Here is a 19,900-nt window from a genome sequence, read left to right as displayed (position 1 = left end):
TTATGATTCAAGTTTAATCTAGTCTTACTGACATAAACAGTGGAGTAAAATCAGAGATAATTTAAAATATTTTATGATGATATGTTAAAAATAAGATATATACATTTTCCTGCCCACTTATGTCTAAGATTTTAATACAGATGAACAATGATTTTTACATCAAGGTAAGTGCAAGTAAGAATTATACAATAGGCCGGATGCGGTGGCTCACGCCTGTAATCCTAGCACTCTGGGAGGCAGAGGCGGGAGGATCGCTTGAGGTCAGGAGTTCGAGACCAGCCTGAACGAGAGCGAGATCCCGTCTCTACTAAAAATAGAAAGAAATTATCTGGACAACTAAAAATATATACAAAAAAAAAAAAATTAGCTGGGCATGGTGGCGCATGCTTGTAGTCCCAGCTACTCGGTAGGCTGAGGCAGGAGGATCGCATGAGCCCAGGAGTTTGAGGTTGCTGTGAGCTAGGCTGACACCATGGCACTCTAGCCTGGGCAACAGAGTGAGACACTGTCTCAAAAAAAAAAAAAAAAAAAAAAAAATTGTACAATAAATAATATGAAAATCACCATTCTAAGTAATAAACCACTTTGTCAACTAAAAATTATTACTACTACTCAGGAGGCTGAGGTGGGAAGATCATTTGAGGTCAGGAGTTCAGGACGAGCCTGGGAAACACAATGAGACTCCATCTCTAAAAAAAAATTTTTTTAATTCGACAGGTGTGGTGGCATGTGCCTGCAGTCCCAGCTACATGGGAGGATCAATTGAGCCCAGGAGTTTGAGATAGCAGTGAGCTCCGATCGTGCCACTGCACCCTAGCCTGAGCAACAGAGTGAGACCCTGTCTAATAAAAAAATTATTTTTATTAATCTCTTGCAAAAGTCCCTCAAGGAACCTGATGAAATTACTTTTAAGTAACCACCTAACAGTAAAGTATTAATTATACTCATTTTTATACTGAGTGAAATGAAGGTATGGATGGACAGAATTCGTAATTCTCCAAAAGGAAATATTTGAAAAAATGAGGACTCTGAGTAAATTTAACTTGAATCCTAAATGCACACGTCTTGAATTAACAATTAACAGATTTTTCTAAGGAAATAAGCAGACACATGCACTGTGGCAGAAACAATGCTGTGTGTTTACCACACTGCTTTCTCTTTCTGAGCTCCAAAGACAACTATTGATACCTTTCCCAGCCTCCTTCGTAGTAGGTCAGAGACAAAGCATTCTAGAATGTGAGCGGAAGGCCACTTCCAAGCCTGGCCCTTAACAACATCCTGTGTGATTCTCTAGCTCTGTTTCCCTTCTGTGGCAGCTGCAGAGGACATGCGTCCAAAAGTCAAAGCCACAAGGTGGAGGAAGACCACACCAAGCTTCAAGACGTGAGAAATAAACCTTTGTTGTGTTAAGCTACTGCGATGTGGAAGTTTATATGAAGCCCTGGCACAGTCGAGAGCTTCCTACAGTTTCCTCATTTAACTACCCTCATTATTACCTATCACCCACACTATTTCAACTAAATATTTATACATGCCTCAAAAGGTATGCCCAAGGCTGTTCATTATAGCATATTTTATTTCAAAAATTAGAAAGAAAACAATTGAGCATCAATGGAGAATTGGTTAAGCAAATGGTACAATATTTTGATGGACCAACAAGAAGGCTTTATTAAAAATCCTAATTTAGATCTATATTAACATGAAAAGATGTTTATAATTACTAAATGAAAAATATCTGAAGACAAACTATATATATAGTATGGTCCTAATTTTGCAGGAAAAAACAGTCTGTATAATGTATAATAGTCAGTATACCTATTTGTGTACACGCATATAGAAAAAAACTTGGAGTGATGTTTGTCAAAATGTCAGTAGTAATTATCTGTCCAAGCACAGATAATCTATTAATATTTTCTGAATTTTACAATGAGCATGTATTTTTAAAATAAAGGTATTTTTAAGAAATAAATTGATTTGGAAAAACAAACCAATTTAAGACACTCCAGTGATTTATTTGCCTATTCTAGAATGAATACACTTATAATATTAGCTCCTTTACTTTGTACTGAATTTCTGACTCTTTCTGATAAGCTAGACTCCCCCAAACATTGCCATTAGACAGTCTAAACATTAACAAACTATAACATACTGTAAGGCCACAGATTTCTTTCTCACAATGATAGACAAAAGACTAGTGGTCATGTAGTTTGGATGTTATTAAAATGTGTAATATTTAAGCACCCTGTCTTACACTTATAGATAGCTTCTTAGAGATGTAAAAAGAAAGAAGCTAGATAATTCTCACCTTTCCTGATCAGCACTCAAATACACCTGAAAATTTCATTTGACCAACCTCAATCACAGTTTTCCCACATGTGCTGTTTTGATGATATCATCAAAATATTCTCATTTTCCAAGAAACACAGAATCAACTTTAATCTACAAATACGTGGCAGATGTTTTGTTTTCTAGACTAGTATCTGACAGATGGATATGCATCTTACACAAATGTGGCTACTTCAGTCTTGATTTCTACTGACAGTACTTCAACGGAAGAGTGACTAGGGCCTGAGTTCCTATGTTTTCCCCTTAATTTCTCAGACCATCAACTATTACCTTTTATTTATCTAGCATTTCCAGGGTGTCTAGCGGAGAAAAAGACAAATAGAGAAATAAGACTTCACCTTCATCTTTGAGAATGTTTACACTTATAGATTACTTTAGAAAAATTTTAAAAGTAGTCAAGAGGAAAAGGAAGTTTTCTCTTCCTATTATCCAATCCATACATGACTCTCTCAACTACGGTACTTAGAAATACAGTATACATCTTAAGACAGCTTCTTAGAGAAGTAAAAATTATTCTTTTTTCAAAAATCTACTTTCCAGGTTAAAAAAAAGCTTTAAATACAAAGAGAAAAGAAATAATTATAATTACTTTTCACCTTTGCCATCTTAAAACAACTGAGAAGCTTTTTAAAAATTAGAGAGATAAGCTACTGAGAAAAATCCACATGTAGATTTACCTCTATGTTATATTCTGCCCCATCTGTGTTGATTCTTATTGTAACATCATCATCTCCTATATGGGCTAGAACCCTGGAGTCAGGCTCACCTTAAGAGAAAAAAAAAATTTTTTTAGTATGAAAAATACTCATATAAAGTAATAAACTATACACTATCAATAAAAATCAACCAAACCTTTCATCAGAGTGGAATTTGCCTAGGTACTTTGACAGCTCTGCAACCAAGAAACAAAGGCCCCAGAAAAGAGCTAGATAATTCTTGCCTTTCCTAAGAAGTAGCCTCAAGTCTACTCATTAGAAACCTATCCGTTTCCCAAAACAAGCGAAATTGTAGATTTTCTTCTGGAAGAACTTTATCTACTTCTGAGTAAGGAAGAACTAAGAGAAGGCAGAAAGCATGATTTGGAATTTACAGGCTTTGGACTGTACTATTTGAGGAAGTCAATGCCACTTCTTTTACCTTATTACAGAAAAAGGTCAAAAAGTAAACTGTAATTGCTTGCTTGATATATTTTCTCAAATAAATACATAAAAGGATTATAAAGTAAATTATTTTATCTCCTCGCTTCCCTGTTTAAAATCTCATAAAGGAAGCCTACAATCCTTGCTGAAGACAAGAGAAGATTAAATTATTACCTGAGAGGAAATTAATTTTAATCATCAAAACAGCCAGCCAGTATGACATGTTAAATAATACCTACTTCTTCCTATTAGAATGTTTTCACTTTCAAACAGGCAAAGCACTTCTATGACACCCCTTCCCCCAACCCCACCCAAAAAAGAATAGGCAATCAAGCTAAATTTGGAGACCTAACACCCTAGACCCAAGAGCAAACAAACAAGCTCCATACTAACCAACCACATGTCCACTGAAGAAGTCCTGCCATTTTACGGTGTACTGGCTTTCATCTTTACCATCCACCACCACAACTTTGAAATTTTGTGAAAAGCGTTCAGTACTTGATGTCAGGTATAATTTAAAATGTCTGAAGAAAGAATGCATTCATATTTACTCTAAACACATAAAAGCCCCATTTTCATTTAAACTTTCTTTTAAAGTCAAAGAGGTGACATTAATAAAACACCATGCAAGTTATAACTAAGGTTTTACTTAGAGTAATATATCTCCTGTAAAGACAAATAGACTTATTTGTTAAGTTGTAAAAACTTAGCAGATCAAAATAAACTATTATTGGGGGAAAAAAATTTCAAAGAGTTTAGGCATGCATCTTTTCTGGAAAATTCAGAATAAGGAAACACACATCTGGGTAGTTTAAGTCAGAGTCATGCTTATCTCAAAAATTTATTATTAAAGACTAATATCATTATATACCATTTACTGAACATTTACTTAGTATTAGGTACTCTGTATCCATTATCTCCACTTCACACAGTGAAAATTAAGGATTGGAGATTAATCAATCTACTCAAGGTTATACAACTAGTAAATAGTAAAACTGGAAAATGAACTGGGTTTATTTCAAAACCCTGTACAATGCTGCCTCTAGCAATCAAGCTGGGTGGAATATAAGAAAATTCTTATTGCTTTGCAAAATTAATAAATGCTGCTTTCTATTTTTAAAAGCTCTCATGCTTTTTTTTTTTTTCTCCTTAGAAGAATATATCTTGAAAAAAACAAATCCATAATTACTGTTAGGGATATAAATACAAGGTATCCAAGATAGACATTAAAATCTACACTCCAGTTCTTTAGTTGGCTCAATATTTTTTGTTTTCTACAAGTTTCAGTCCTGAAATAAAAACTAGGAATAAGCAAGACTTTTTCAATCATTATTTACAGAACCCTTTCAATGTGTTCATGAACACCAAAGACAAAGAAAGGTATGTTATTCATCTCACAGGAACAAATTTTGTCAGCTGTGGTGCTGAAAATATGAAGTGTTACTTCCCCGTGGGTTTGCATAAGTCTTTAAACTGCCAGGAAGAAATCTAGACTGGGACCGTATCCATGGCAACAAATATTTTTAACTTTTTGAACATAACAAGGTAATTTTAGTTTGCTTGTGGTTTTTTAATGGTCAAAAGGAAAGAGACACAATAGAACATTATTTCATAAAACCTTGAAACATTTTCTCCTGCTATCCTAAAATGTATCTTCCCACACATTGTTATGATTTTTTTCTTCAGTTATGCTGAGTACTTTGAAAAGAAAAACATCCCTATTATAAAAGTGCCTTATTATTTAGTTTTAAAGCTCTCTATGAGTTGCAATATTACTTTTACTTAATGTTCTTTCCAGAAAAATCACTGGAATTGTATTTTTCATTTTCTACATTAAGAATCTGCTCTTTTAGTAAAGATAAAAACAGTGATGGTAAAATTCATGTTTTTTGATTTTCCATTCTTAGCTTTTGAGCTGTAAAGCCTCCAAGAGGATATGACAGTCAAAATTTCTTTTCCTCCATCCTCCCAAAATTATGTGACATCATTTACTTACAGAATTCTTGAACATCTTCATGTATCCTTCTTTCAATTTATGGATTTATAGTAACTACAGATTAGTGTGAATCAGAAGTCTGAATTAACATTTTCCTAACCATTTTTAACGGTCCATTTAGCTGGGTATATCACTTTCATTTCTTTATCAGTTCAACACCTCCTTAAATAATCTGAGATATTTCACTTTTAGGAGAAACATTTAACTTTTTCAAAAAAAAATTCTGACATTATCAAAAAAGTACCACAACAGTATCTGCAGCTTTTTCATTACTTTAGAATAAGTGTATTTCTTGATTACAACAAAGAGGAAATCTAACTTGTAAGGCAAATTTTAAATAGTTTTTTTCATAAAATCACTTCAATTCATTATACCATCTCTCAGCATTTCCACGCCTTTTCAACTTCTGATAGTCACATCAAATTTAATGTAATGATTTTGGTTTAACACATTAACTGTCATGTGAGTCGTAGTTAACTCGTGCTAGTTTTGAGCCCCAGGCCTCGTGAACACAGGTAACTCACATCTCTTCACCTTGGGATTGGTGAGAACTATTTTTCAAGTTGCATATAAGTCATGCACAGAAGACAATAACAAATTTTTTATTAAATTAGAAAAGATTGTTTTGTTTTCAAAGTTTTTATTCTATTTCCATAAAACACTGTGGCCCCAAGGAAAAAAATTTTTTTCTACTGTGGCAGTCAATGTGTTAAATTACTTTGCTATCTAAAAACAGAATCTTCTCATTTACCATCACGATCAAGTACGGAGTGGCTTCACTTAGCTAAGTTCAGCCCTGATACAAAATAATCATTTTAGCTACCCCAGTATTTTTTTCAAGAAGCTTAATTTTTTTTTATTTTTTTTTGAGACAGAGTCTCGTTCTGTTGCCTGGGCTAGAGTGCCACAGCGTCAGCCTGGCTCACAGAAACCTCAAACTCCTGGGCTCAAGCGATCCTTCTGCCTCAGCCTCCCGAGTAGCTGGGACTACAGGCATGTGCCACCATGCCCGGCTAATTTTTTTTTTGTATATATTTTTAGTTGTCCAGATAATTTCTTTCTATTTTTAGTAGAGACGAGGTCTCGCTCTTGCTCACGCTGGTCTCGAACTCCTGAGTTCAAACTATCCACCTGCCTCGGCCTCCCAGAGTGCCAGGATTACAGGTGTGAGCCACCGCGCCCGGCCAAGAAGCTTTAATATTAATGACACAATATGATAGAAAGGAAAGGACATGGACTTTGGAGTCGACAAACTTGGCTCAAATCCTACCTTTACCACTTACTCACTGACCTTAGCCTTAATCTCTGAACCTGAATATTCATCTACAAATGGAAACATCACCTATTAGCTGAATGGTTTTGAGGGTTAAATGAAATAATCTATTTTAAAGCATGTGGTACAAAATTCTCATAGATCGTTAGATACATTTCCCATTAAACATTTAAGATGGAAACTCTGTAAAAAAAAAAAAAAAAATTACAAACTTTCCCCACTTCCCTACACAGAGAAACGTGGATATTGTTTAACATTTGCTTAATGAATCAGTATCATCTATGAAACATGAAAGAGAAATATGTACAGTTATGGAAGTATTTGCCCCTAGAGTAAGGATTCTACAGGACACCTCAAATCAACTTTTAACAGAAACCCAGAAAGCTAAATTTTGAGTTCTTATCATTTTATCATTTCCTCTGTTTTTTCTCGCTCCTACTCATTTCTTGACACTGTATCCACTCCTTCACCAAAGCACCCGCCCCCGAGTGTAGCAGAAATAGCACAAGTTTTGGAGTCAGACCTGTGTTCAAATCCTGTATTTGCTATTTACTAGATGAGTGACCTTGGGCAAGTTTTTAACCTCTCTGAGCCTCAATCTGAACCTCAAATTTTTTTAATTAGGTTTTCTTTCTTTCTTTTCTTTCCTTTTTACCTTCAAAGGGAACAACAGAGTATAGTGAGAATTAGAGATATTAATAACTTATGCAAAGCACTTAGCAAAGTAAATTATAGAAAATAAGCACCTGACAAACTATAACTATTATTATGACCACTCTGCTCGAATTTGCTATAGGTTAAAAGCTAGATAATCAATATTATAATGTTTTGCCATATCTACCAAAAAGAAGCTATTCAAAAATAACCTAAAGATGATGGCAATAGCTAGGAAAAACAAAAATACAGTAAAAAATTTGCATAAAATATCCGTAACATGTGCAGTAATAAACCAATTTCCTTAATATGCTAAGCACTACTATAATTCAGTAGCCACAAGACAAAACCAATAGAAAAATGGTCAAAGAGTATGAAAAGGCAGCTCACAGAAAAAATAACAATTTACATATGAAAAGCTGCTCAAATTCACACAAAATGAAAATCAAAACAACTATGAGGTACCATCCCTTCTCAAAGGGGTGAAAGTTAATGGCTGATAAAACCTATTATTGGCAATGGTAACAAGAAACAGGTAAATTCATATACTGCCTCTAGAAGAATAAATTGGTCTAATATCTTTAGGAAGAAACAGCAATATCAATAAACATTAATAGTAAACATATCCTTGACCCAATAATTCTTCTAGGAATGTATCCTATAAAAACACCTAGATAAGGTATATATTTACTAAAGTATTCACTGGAACATTGTTTGTTATAGGAAAAAAATCACTTTGGTTAAATAATATCTGTAGAGTACTACTAGTAAGTTATTACAATTCTATGCAATAGAAATATTTATGCAGCTGTTTAAAATGAGGGAAATCTATGTTATCTATATCACTAAGATACATACATAGATCTAAATGCAAAACATATACGTCAAAATTTTTGAAAGTTTACACAGGAGGCCTTTCTGGGTCTGAGAAGTGGGACTGAGTTAGAAAGCAGTAAAAACTCTATATTCTCTGTAGTTCGTTTTTTAAACTAGGTGCACATTTTTTTTTTTAATGTGGTAGAGAAGGCCTATTCTATGAATAAAGAATAATTCAGCCCATTTATATTCTCATAGTGTTGTGTGTTTTGGGGTTTGTTTTTTTTTTTTTTTTTTATATTGGACAAAGTTTCCTAAAAAGAATTTAGAAAGAGGCCTGCAATTATGGAACAGATTTCAATCTGTAAAACACCACAAGCAATATTAAAATTTCTGCCCAAATATAACATAGTTTATGTTATAAAGTAAGTAGAACTCAATGCAGAACACTAAATTCTAGACCCAGCTCACCACCAGGCTGTGGGGTCCTAAACAAAACCTTTAACTCTTCATATGTAAAATAAAGATAATATTTAGTACATGGTATTAATAGACATTCTAAAGTAGCACCAAAAATGTAAAGTATTATAAGCATTCAATTAATTTTAATTATTTCTTAGAATTTCATAAACATTACCATTGTTAATACCTCTGGAACACCCATTTAGTTTTTAAAAATACTCATCAGTATGGATTTTAGAACAGGCATTATACTATGTAAGAATCATATATGACAGACTAATTACTTACAAATCTTTTTTTCTCATTATTTTTATTATTTCAGCATACAGTAACAAATCTTTAAAATATAATTTTCTAAGATTTCAGTAGCTATTCTTATTTTTCCACTGTTGCCAAACCACATCCTCCACTCCCCCAACATTCTATGAATAATTCAAATTACCTTTTCAAAGCTGAAAAAGTTAGTAGTGTTTCTAAATGTGTCGAGGCCTGTAGATCCCTTTTTCTTACCGAGTGCTGCTGGATATTGGATAAGGAGAGGATATCATAGTCTGAGAGCAAAGAATCAAGCTTCTCTGAAATAAAGGTAAAAAAGGTATTAGTACCTAAACCTACTAATCAATTGCAATATCACTAAAATTTAGAGTGCCAGACAATAAACCCTTCCTGGCGTAATACACTAGGAAGTGCCCAGAACAAACCATAAATCCCTTCTCATCAACAGAAGGCTGCCTCCTCCAGAATCAGGAGATTTTTAGAAGACGATTTGTGTGACCTGAGTCTCTAAAAACTGTCTATGGCTCACACCTCGGGAGGCTGAGGCAGGAGGATAGCCTGAGCCCAGAAGTTGGAGGCTACAGTGAGCTATGATCGTGCCATCGGTTTTATCTGACCTGGTGCTTTCCTTTTCTCTCAACAAATATCACTGCAGAAGCTACAGTATTCAAAATCACTCCAATGGGCTTAGAATGTCCTCAAAATACAGCAGCAGGAGCTTAAAATACAAGTTTATTGCTACTGATGTTAAATATGCTCACAAAACCCATTTTAAAAGAAAGAATCTCAACTCTTATGCGGGAGCTAAAAAAATGGATCTCATGGGAGGTAGAGAGCAGAATGGTAGTTACCAGAGGCTGGGAAGGGAAGAAGGGGAGATGAAGAGAGATTGGTTAAGGGGTACAAAAATAGTTAGATAAAAGGAATAAGCTCTAGCATTCGATAGTACAGTGAGGAAATGAAAGTTAACAATAATTGGCCGGGTACAGTGGCTCACATCTGTAATCCTAGCACTCTGGGAGGCCAAGGTGGGAGGATCACTTCAGGTAAGGAGTTTGAGACCAGCCTCAGCAAAAGTGAGAGCCCATCTTTACTAAAAACAGAAAAATTAGCCAGGCGTGGTAGCATGTGCCTGTAGTCCCAGCTACTCAGGAGGCCGAGGCAGAATCACTTGAGCCCAGGAGATGGTGGTTGCAGTGAGCTATGATGACACCACTGCACTCCAGCAGGGGTGACAGAACGAAACTCTGTCTCAGAAAAAACCCCCAATAATTTATTGTATATTCCAAAACAGCTAGCAGATTTTTAATGCTCTCAAAACAAAGAAAAAACGTTTGAGGTGATGGCTCTCCCAGTTACCCTTTGATGGTTACACATTGTATACAGGTATCAAAATATCACATGTACCCCAAAAATATGTACAACTAATACATATCAATAAATAAATATAAAACAAAAAGACAAATTAAGTAAATTTAAATATACCACTGCTAAGAGACACCCCCTTTCTAAAACCCCCTCCCTATCCTCCACCCAACATCCTACCCTCTTACCCTAACAGCTCCCAGAATACTGGCAATTAGGCCAACATTCCAGAGACATCTGGAAATCTGACAATCTCAAATGAAAGTCCTAAAACTCTGATATCAGATGTTTCCCAAATGGAAGCCCCAACCACATCAAAAAAAAGAAAGAAAGAAAGAATAGACCCAATACTTTTCTTTCACTTTCCCCTAAATATCCTCAATTGGTTCATTCATCAATTCATTCACATGCTGCTATGACTCAGGCACTGGTCTAAATGCTGAAGTACAGCATTAACAGAACAAAGGTCTTGCCTAATGGAGCACACATTTTAATGTGGGAGAGACAGACAATGCACAAGAAAACATATGTCAGTGCTGTGGACAAAATAAAAGAGAGAGGGAATGTGAAAGACGAGTTTATATAAAGTGGTCAAAGAAGGAAAAGCACCTCACTGTTATGTAATATTTAAGCAAATATGAAGAAAGCAAGGGGCAGGCTTGCTGCTATCTGATGAAAGTAAATTTAAGCAAAGTTCATTCAAGGTTCTAACTCAAGATAAGATTAAATAAAGTGGCAGCACATTTCACACTTCCTAGATATCACTTATTTTGTTAAAAAACTTTCCTTTTAAATTTAATTCAAAGGAAAGCTGTTTCAGAAGGCATCGATCACTTCTATGGCAATGAATGGTTGCCGGTGATTTGGCCTTGCTAATTATAATGCCTAGCAACACCAATGGAAAACCTTCAAGAAGTTTACCATTTATTCAACAATTTCTGAGTGCTCCCTACAAGGTACTGTGCTGGGTGTTTTATTACACATTATCTCCACAAACATCCCTGGGGTATCATCCTTATTTTACAGATCAAAATACAGATTTCAGAGAGCATAATTTGTTTAATATTGCAAAGCACAGAACTGGGCTTTGAACTTGGGCCTTCCCAGCTGAAATACCCACACTTTATTGATGTCATACTTTTGAAACTCTTTTAAATAGTCTTGCTCTTCTGAGACCTTCTATTTCTCGGTCTCCTACATTTTGACATGTCAACCAAAGAAGACCTCTCCTTCCTCTGAATTCTAAAGCCCTTTGTTTATACTTTTCTTGTAGCACTTTTTGGTTATGACATATTTATCTTATCTCAAAAACAGATTATGAAAGGGTGAAAAGGGTGCTATGCTTTATTCATCAGAGTATCCTTACATCATAACACTCAGCACTAAACCTTGCACTTATCAGCACTTACGTGTTCACAAACTACATGAATTCTCAATGCTGAGATGCCAATATGATCCTACAGCTCTTCAACTTCCCTGTACAGGTTGATACATGAACTCAGTTTCATTGAAGATCATAATCACTCCCACTGACTTAGAAACTTAACCTGAAAATTGTAGTTTCACTGTCAATAACATAGACCAGTAGTTCTCAAAGTATAGTCCCCACACCAGCAGCATTAGCATCACCTAGAAACTTGTTAAAAATGCAAATTTTGGCCAGGCGAGGTGGCTCACGCCTGTAATCCTAGCACTTTGGGAGGCCGAGGCAGGAGGATTGCTCGAGGTCAGGAGTTCAGAGACCAGCTCTGAGCAAGAGCGAGACCCCGTCTCTACTAAAAATAGAAAGAAATTATCTGGACAACTAAAATTATATATATATATATATATATAGAAAAAAAATTAGCCGGGCATGGTGGCACATGCCTGTAGTCCCAGCTACTCGGGAGGCTGAGGCAGAAGGATCGCTTGAGCCCAGGAGTTTGAGGTTGCTGTGAGCTAGGCTGACGCCATGGCACTCTAGCCCGGGCAACAGAGCGAGACTCTGCCTAAAAAAAAAAAAAAAAAGAAAAAATGCAAATTTTAGGGCCTCCCCTCAGACCTACTCAATCAGAAATCCTCCCAGTGGGGTCCAGCAGCATGTGTTTAGCAAGCCTTCCACATAATTCTGATGCACACTTAAGTTTGAAAACCACTGAACTACGCTAAAGTAAGGACAGCTCAAAGTAAAGAAAAAGCCTTTAAGCACAAAGACGTCCATTATTCAGCCCTGCATTATTTTTAAGAAAATCCAAATCAATGTAAATTAATAACTGGGAAATAGGTGGATAAGTTACAGCACTTCCAAAAACAGGTGAAAAAAAACCTGCAACCATTTAAAATGCTGTTGACAACAGCTCTTTAAGAACATGGGAAAATACTTATGCTATAACATTAAATAAACAAAGATAGATTTAAAAAAACTAGTCATATTGCATGATCTTAAGTTATGTATAAAAATAGGTCTAAAAAAGAGCAAGATAGTAACGTCATTGGTTATTTTGGGTATATTTTCCATAATAAGCATTTTTTAAACGTAGCTTGTTAAAGCACTTGAAAATAACTAGTATGTTTCAATTGAAATTTACTCTCTTTTAATAACTGGATATCTCAAATTGGAGATTCTGGAGCCATTATAAACATTATAGTAAAAACAGCTCTCCCTTTGGAGCCAAACTGGAGGTACTTACTGCTCTTGCTATTGTTTTTTCACTAGCCAAGTAACCTCTCTCAGATACTCACTATTTCATTGCACTTTACTTCCAAAATTCTAACCATTGGTAATCTCAATTTTCTATAACCTTTTCAACAGAATTTATATTTACCCCCACCTCCCAAGAGTTCAGCTCTTATCCACATCCAAATCTTTCAATAAACTTAAGTATAAACCACCTGTCTTCTTATAGTAGAATTTATTACATTAATCCTAGACAATGCTATAAAAAATGTCTATCTTAGCTCAGTGTCTGGCCATATTCTTTTTTTAAAACTGTGGCTGGGCATGTTGGCTCACACCTATAATTCTAGCACTTTGGGAGGCTGAAGAGGGAAGATAGCTTGAGGCCAAGAGTTCAAGATCAGCCTGGACAACATAGCGAAATCTCTTTTCTACAAAAAATTTAAAAATTAGCGGGCCACGATGGCGCTTGCCTATAGTCCCAGGCTATACTTCGGGGGCTGAGACAAGCAGACCATTTAAGCCTAGGAGTTTGTGGCTGCAGTGAGCTATGATGACACCATTGTCACTAATCCAGGCAACAAAGTGAGACCCCGTCTGGAATGAATGAATATGAATGAATGAACAAATGAATCTCCACAGTGGCTCCCACAATGGGTGCTCTCTAGAATGAGAACATCTGCCTATAAATTGCTCTAGCAACCATCCTTAACAACTGAGCTTTTCTCATTTCAGCTAGCTACAAACACAAATTAGAAAACAACAGGCATAACTTTTTCAAAAGGTTGGTGTATTATATTATTTAGATGCCCCTACCCATCCCTCCCTGCACTTCTCTGCCAAGTGCTGCAGTTTAGTTTCCCTCACTTGGCCGCTTGCCTACTGGTCCTTAGAGATCCTACCCTTCCTCACTGCTTTTGTACCTTTTCCATCTCCCCATCTCTACCCTTCCTTTCTTGCACACACATTCTACACTTAGTTTTTTCTTCCTTCCACCAGAACCCATTTACTCATTTATTCAACAAATATTTACTGAGAACCTCCTACCTTTTAGGCACTACGGATACAACAGCAAGAAAGAGAAATACATTTCCAGTATTGTGACACTGGGAGAAAGACCATCACACAAAATATTATTACAAAGTATGTCACATGCCAAGAGAGAAGCAGCTGCAAAAAGTTATGGAAGGACACAGCAGGGGCATGACCTCCGCCTACTGAGTCAAGGATGCTTTCCTCGGAAGCAGTACTGACATTAAGACCAAAAGGACAAGGCAGCAGCCAAAGAAGGGAAAGAAAGGAGAGGTTCTCAGTCGAGGGCAGAACATAACACTCAAAGAAGTGGAAATGACACTGTAGTGCAGAGCACCATGGAGGGAATATGATGAGGTGTGAGGCTAGATAGACAGGCAGAGACAAAATAAAGATGTTAGATTTGGGATAAGATCAAGAGCTGTAAATTCGAATTTCATTGTGACTGCAGTGTGGAGAATAGGCTACAGGGGAACAAGACTGGAATCTGGGAAATCACCTAAGAAGCTGCTGAGCAAACCAGGTGGAGACCGCTAAAAGACTCCTAGATTTCTGGCTCAGGTACCTGGCTGGGTACAGAAGACGGGCTCTTCAGCACTCCCCAAAACACATGGTAGGACAACGAAGCTGACTAGCCAGGCCATGCAATAAGCACCAGGCACAGGTGAATCCTTCCTTGGGACTAAGGGATAAGAAAAGGAGAGTAGCGCTCTCTTCTAGGCCAGGGACCCCAGAGCCTGGGAACTAAAAACTTAATTTTATGGGTCTATACCAGTAAGGAAGAATGGAGTATGAGCTGTTTCAACTAATTCCCTATCAAGAGCTCTTCATCAGGGCTTAGACTTTCCAGCAAGACCAGTAACCCGGATGTAAGTTCAGGTTAGGCAATGTGACTATTTCCACAATTCCCAGCACTCCTGCCTAGCACTAGACTAAATCTGCCTCATATACTCATTCTTCTAGTCAAAAGAATAAATCATACGTAATTTTGGACATGTTATAAGAAGTGCCTGTGAACACTGAGGTGGAAACATCAAATGGGCGGCTGGATATCGAGCTTCAGAGAACAGGTCCAGCTCAGAGATACATGTTTAAGAGTTAGCAGAACAGTCAAATGGGAAGTGAAACCAGGGCAGTGGATGAGACTTGTCAAAGTCTATGACTCCTGGTAAAAGATGGAAAAAAAAAAAAAAAAAAAAAAGGAAGTCGGGGCAGGAGGGAGATACCCATCTCCTTGGCTGATTTTAGGACTAAGTTAAAAGATACAGGGTAAGTAGCCATTATGTAAAATGGTTGGGACCAGAAATGTTTCATATTTTGGATTTTTTTTGGATTTTGAAATATCTGCATACACATATATATAAAATGAGATATATTGGGGATGGAGCCATGTCTAAACATGAAATTCATTTATGTTTTGTATACACCCCATACACATACAGTCAAGGTAATTTTATACAATATTTTAAAATAGTTTTGTGCAGGAAACAAAGTTTGTGCACCCTGAACCATCAGAAAGCAAAGGTGTCACTATCTCAGCCGCCCATGTGGACAAGCAGTGGTTGTTTGGCATCACCATCATTCCTGACTCTGAATTTACATGCTGTAGATCAGTAATCATTTTCCTACACTTATTCACACATAAGTACTTAACAGTAAAAAATCTGGTATATCATTAATACAGTGAAAAATAATCTGTTAAGGGTAACTTGTGGTCAGTGCTCAAAAAGTTTCAGATTTTGGAACATTTCAGATTAGGGATACTCAACACTTTCATATTACTTCCCCGCCTCAGGGAAGCCCATTTCTGTCCCTCCTTCTCTACCAATCTTTTTCAGACTTTCTTCAAAGTACACTTCCAGCTGTACACACTTACCAACTCTCACAATACAAAATGGTGAAGGATCAAAAAAATCAACCACACTTGGCCTTGGAGGACACTTACAGTTAACGTTTTGGAAAATTCTGTAAAAGCCAAAATAATTTCTCCAGTTTCCCCATCACAGCTCTCCGCTTAACTCTTTTCTCCACTCTATTCTAGAAATACAGTTTCTCTCTTTGACTAGTGCAGAGTAGAATTATATTAAATCTCCCTTGGAGCAGCTAGGGTGGTTAAGTGTTTAGGTTTCAAAGGAATGCAGCCTATAAGTAAAATTAAAATCAAAAGAGGAAGCAAGGCCAGGTGCCTGTAATCCTAGCACTCTGAGAGGCCCAGGCAGGAGGATCCCTTGAGCTCAGGAGTTTGAGACCAGCCTGAGTAAGAGCAAGACCCAGGCTCTACTAAAAATAGAAAAAATTAGCCAGGCGTGGTAAGTCCCAGCTACTTGGGAGGTTGAAGCAGGAGGATTGCATGAGCCCAGGAGTTTGAGGTGGTTGTGAGCTAGGCTGACACCATGGCACTCTAGCCCCAGCAACAGAGCAAGGCTCTGCCTCAAAAAAAAAAAAAAAAGAAAAAAAAAAGAAAGAAAGAAAGAAAAGAAAAGAGGAAGGAGGAAGCCAGTCTGACCCTTGCTCTAATATATATTTTAAAAAAAGGCAAGCCAGATGTCAGAATACTGAGTAAAATGGTGCTGAAATGAACACTGCAATATGGAGAATCCCCACGCCAATAACCTCAAGGTAAATTTCTTTTTTTTTTTTCTGTCTACTCCCCAAGGTAAATTTCAATATGTATGTTTCAGATACAAACTTCCATCCCTCATCTGTGACCTATATTTTTTCCTTCCACCCACTACATCCTCTTTTATTAAAAGTAACACAAAGGGAAAACAATTTTGAAATCAAAGTGAGACTTATACACTCCAGCTGCAACTTCAACAAGATATCATCATGACTAAACTCATATGACTCATAACTTTCCAGAATTATGCAATTCATAACAGTTCAATTGAAATCATTTTTGGTGACCTATGGAGTACTCCAAAAGCCAGGCTTCCATTTATATATTTTTTGCCCTTCAGAAAAATGTTGTCATATGCCTAATTAATATTTAGTACTGCCATTACAGTAACATTTACAGGACAATAAACATTAACAATAAATAATCAGCCATGCTCTTTAACTATAAAACTATTTGTTGGTCTTGACCAACTCAATCTAAATAATGGTAGGGTTAGCAATAAATTACATCCTGAGCTGTCAAACAAACATAACAAAGTCATTCTTCAAAAGAAAAAATATCCACAAGGTATATGTTCATCACCAACTGTGTGAACCTAACAAATAACTGCATCTTTCTATGGCTCATTTTTCCTGCCTATTTATTAAAAAACTAGACATGATCTCTAAGGTTCATTTCAGTCACTAAGTCCTAACAGTCTCTAAGTTCCACCATCAGAAATGTCTTTATTTTCCCTCTTCACCTACCAAACCTTAAAGTCTGGGCTCAAGCACCACCTCCTCCAGGAAGCCTTAACTACCTTCCCAGGCTAGGTTCGGTGCCCCTTTGTGATAATACCTGTCATAATGGGCTCTAGCACTCTCCTCCATGTTGCTCTAGAAGTGTCTGTTTAGATGTCTGTATGTCTATTCCAATATACCATAAGGCTTTGAACATGAATACTGTCTGATCTTTGTATTTCCAATGCCATGCATAATATTAATACTTGGCAGACAATATATGTTCTTCAAATACTTGGTGAATAAATGGGTAAGTCTCTCCATTTTTCTGATACACATGGTCTGCACTTTGCAAATAAAAAAACCACATGGTCAAAAAAAAACCCTTTATGATCTGTAAATGCTGTTGTGAATCAATCTAGAAAGTAGTATTTTTCTCTATACTGTATGCTTCCCTAGGATTCATGTTTTCCACCTGTGAACAAGAGAATAATTACATAAGTGAAACAGATGTGTTAGGGTGGTGCAAATATTATTTTAGTACTTCAAAATACATGTTTATTCTTTTTGTGTGTGTGTTTATTCTTTTTATTAACATTTATGCTTAAAATGAAGCAGATCCTCACTTTATTGCTCCATCTAAACCACACCCACACTTCGAAACTTTCCTTCAATTTGTATTGACTTATCACTTCTCAGCACTTCCTAACTGGCTCCCTTGACTTTCATTAAACTAGTCACTTGTAATCCATTTCAATTTGAGACAATACGAGGCAGTTGTTCAGGTGAGAACACTTAGTAGCTTTAATATACATATCAGTCAATTACAACTTCTGTCCATTAAATAAGAAAAAAATGTCAGGTAACAAACTAATGCAAAAATTTTGATTAGCCATAAAGAAAACCCACATGGTGTCTCCATCTGCACAATACTATACTTGGTATCATGGTGGGATTTGGGGACCAATACAATCATGAAAAATGACAAAGCTACAACTTCACACACTCGGAAAACAGACTGTTTCACACTTTTGTTACTAAGTAATCAAACTGTCTTACATGTCAATATTTGAAAGATAAAGGACCCTAAGATACACTAAAAGTTTATATAAATGACTTCCACCAAACTTCACATCCTTAAAGTTTGTCCATCCTTAAAATCCAATCTCTGTGGAAAATCTAATTAAACAGAAACCCTCTACTTTCCAGGCTCTAAACTGATCAAACTGGTCATCCCTGCGAATTTCTTTGTTTGAAATTGCAAGGAAAGCACGCACTGCGGCAGCATCACGAGTTGGCTTGGCAGGTTTTAGCCTCCCCCTAGCTCCCAAGTAGCTCCAGTAAGTTACCACTTAAATAACCAAGAACGTGCTTATGTTGTTCGCAAAACGCAACTCCAAGACTCTAACTCCAGCAACAAAAGCATATGAAACGACTCTAGTCGCCGCCTTCCAACCAGATTATTGCATAAGTACCTCCTACAGTAGAAATTCTAGTTCCCTCCAGAGGAAGAACTCTGGAGCTTTGGGCCCTTCCTTTCCTTCTGAAAGTCTTGCCTTTGGTAAGAACACACAACACATTAGATTTGTTCCTTAGCAGGGCAGGGACCTTGGCCACATCTCCCAATTCAAACACGAGCCAACCACCCCCTCCCCAACCCCCTTACCTCTTTCCCCACACACTCCACAAACGCAAACTCAGGGAGCAGACCCCTCCCAAACCCTCAGTCACTACAGGAAGCCCCTCCAGTACCCCTTTCCCACATGAGAGACAAGCCCATCTCCTTTATTCTTTCCCTAAACTCAGAGAGCCACACCCCCTTCCTACCTTGAAAACTTAGGGACGAGCCACCATCACCCAATACCCCGCCCCCAAACACCTGACAGATCCAGCTCCCCTGCTCTTCCCTCAAAGCAGCGCGCTCCAGGCGCCGGCCTACGCCAGCTCCCCCCGGGTCTTTACCAAGTCGCTGATGGGAGCCGAAGCCTGGGTCGTCCGGAGGTCGCGGTGCCAGCACGAAAGGAACCACGCTGGTTAGGAAGAGAAGACACTGCTTCATGTTCCCGGCCTGGCCACCGGCTGCACCTCTCTGGACAGCCTTTGCCGGACGGGGGTTCGGAAACTACTCACATTGGGGAAGAAGGGGATCCGCCCGGCCCCTCAAACCTCTTTCTCCTCCCGCGCCGCCTACCGGGAAGACGCTACAGTCACTCGCTAGGTCTCCGGAAGCGCAGGTGGCGCTCCTAGAGGCCGGCTCAGCCCGCTTCCGGCCGCCGCCGACACCCGCCTTCCCCACCCACAGCCGGAAACCGGGTGCCGCGCGGCCTGTCGGGACACTCGCTCGCCCCGCCCCGCGCCGGCGTGCAGCGGGCTCCAGGTCTGCCGCCCTCTTGCGGCTCATCCGCCAGCCCCGCTCGCTTCGTCCCGCTGGGGTTTGGCCGGCGCCTGCCTGGACGCGGCCCGCGACGTCCTAACTCGACCCCGCTCGGCCTTGCGTCTGTCCCCGGGTGACCGCGGAGAGGGTAGGCGGGACCTCACGAGCTGGT

General features: G+C 37.9%; 1 protein-coding gene across 1 annotated transcript in view; it reads right to left on the bottom strand.

The window, feature by feature from the left end:
- ADAM17 (ADAM metallopeptidase domain 17) overlaps positions 1-19,574 on the bottom strand; it is a 55,409-nt gene extending 35,835 nt beyond the window's left edge. Inside the window, exons 1-4 of the mRNA XM_069495268.1 lie at positions 19,317-19,574; positions 9,129-9,261; positions 3,879-4,009; positions 3,024-3,112 (exon numbers count right to left, since the gene is read on the bottom strand). Of these exons, the coding sequence (XP_069351369.1) occupies positions 3,024-3,112; positions 3,879-4,009; positions 9,129-9,261; positions 19,317-19,413 (450 nt within the window). The 5' untranslated portion in view covers positions 19,414-19,574. The remainder of the gene's footprint in view (positions 1-3,023; positions 3,113-3,878; positions 4,010-9,128; positions 9,262-19,316) is intronic.
- Positions 19,575-19,900: the final 326 nt, after the last annotated feature.

The sequence above is a fragment of the Eulemur rufifrons genome, chromosome 19, assembly GCF_041146395.1.
Source record: "Eulemur rufifrons isolate Redbay chromosome 19, OSU_ERuf_1, whole genome shotgun sequence".
NCBI classification, from domain to species: domain Eukaryota; kingdom Metazoa; phylum Chordata; class Mammalia; order Primates; family Lemuridae; genus Eulemur; species Eulemur rufifrons.
This window is presented reverse-complemented; position numbering and strand designations above follow the sequence as displayed.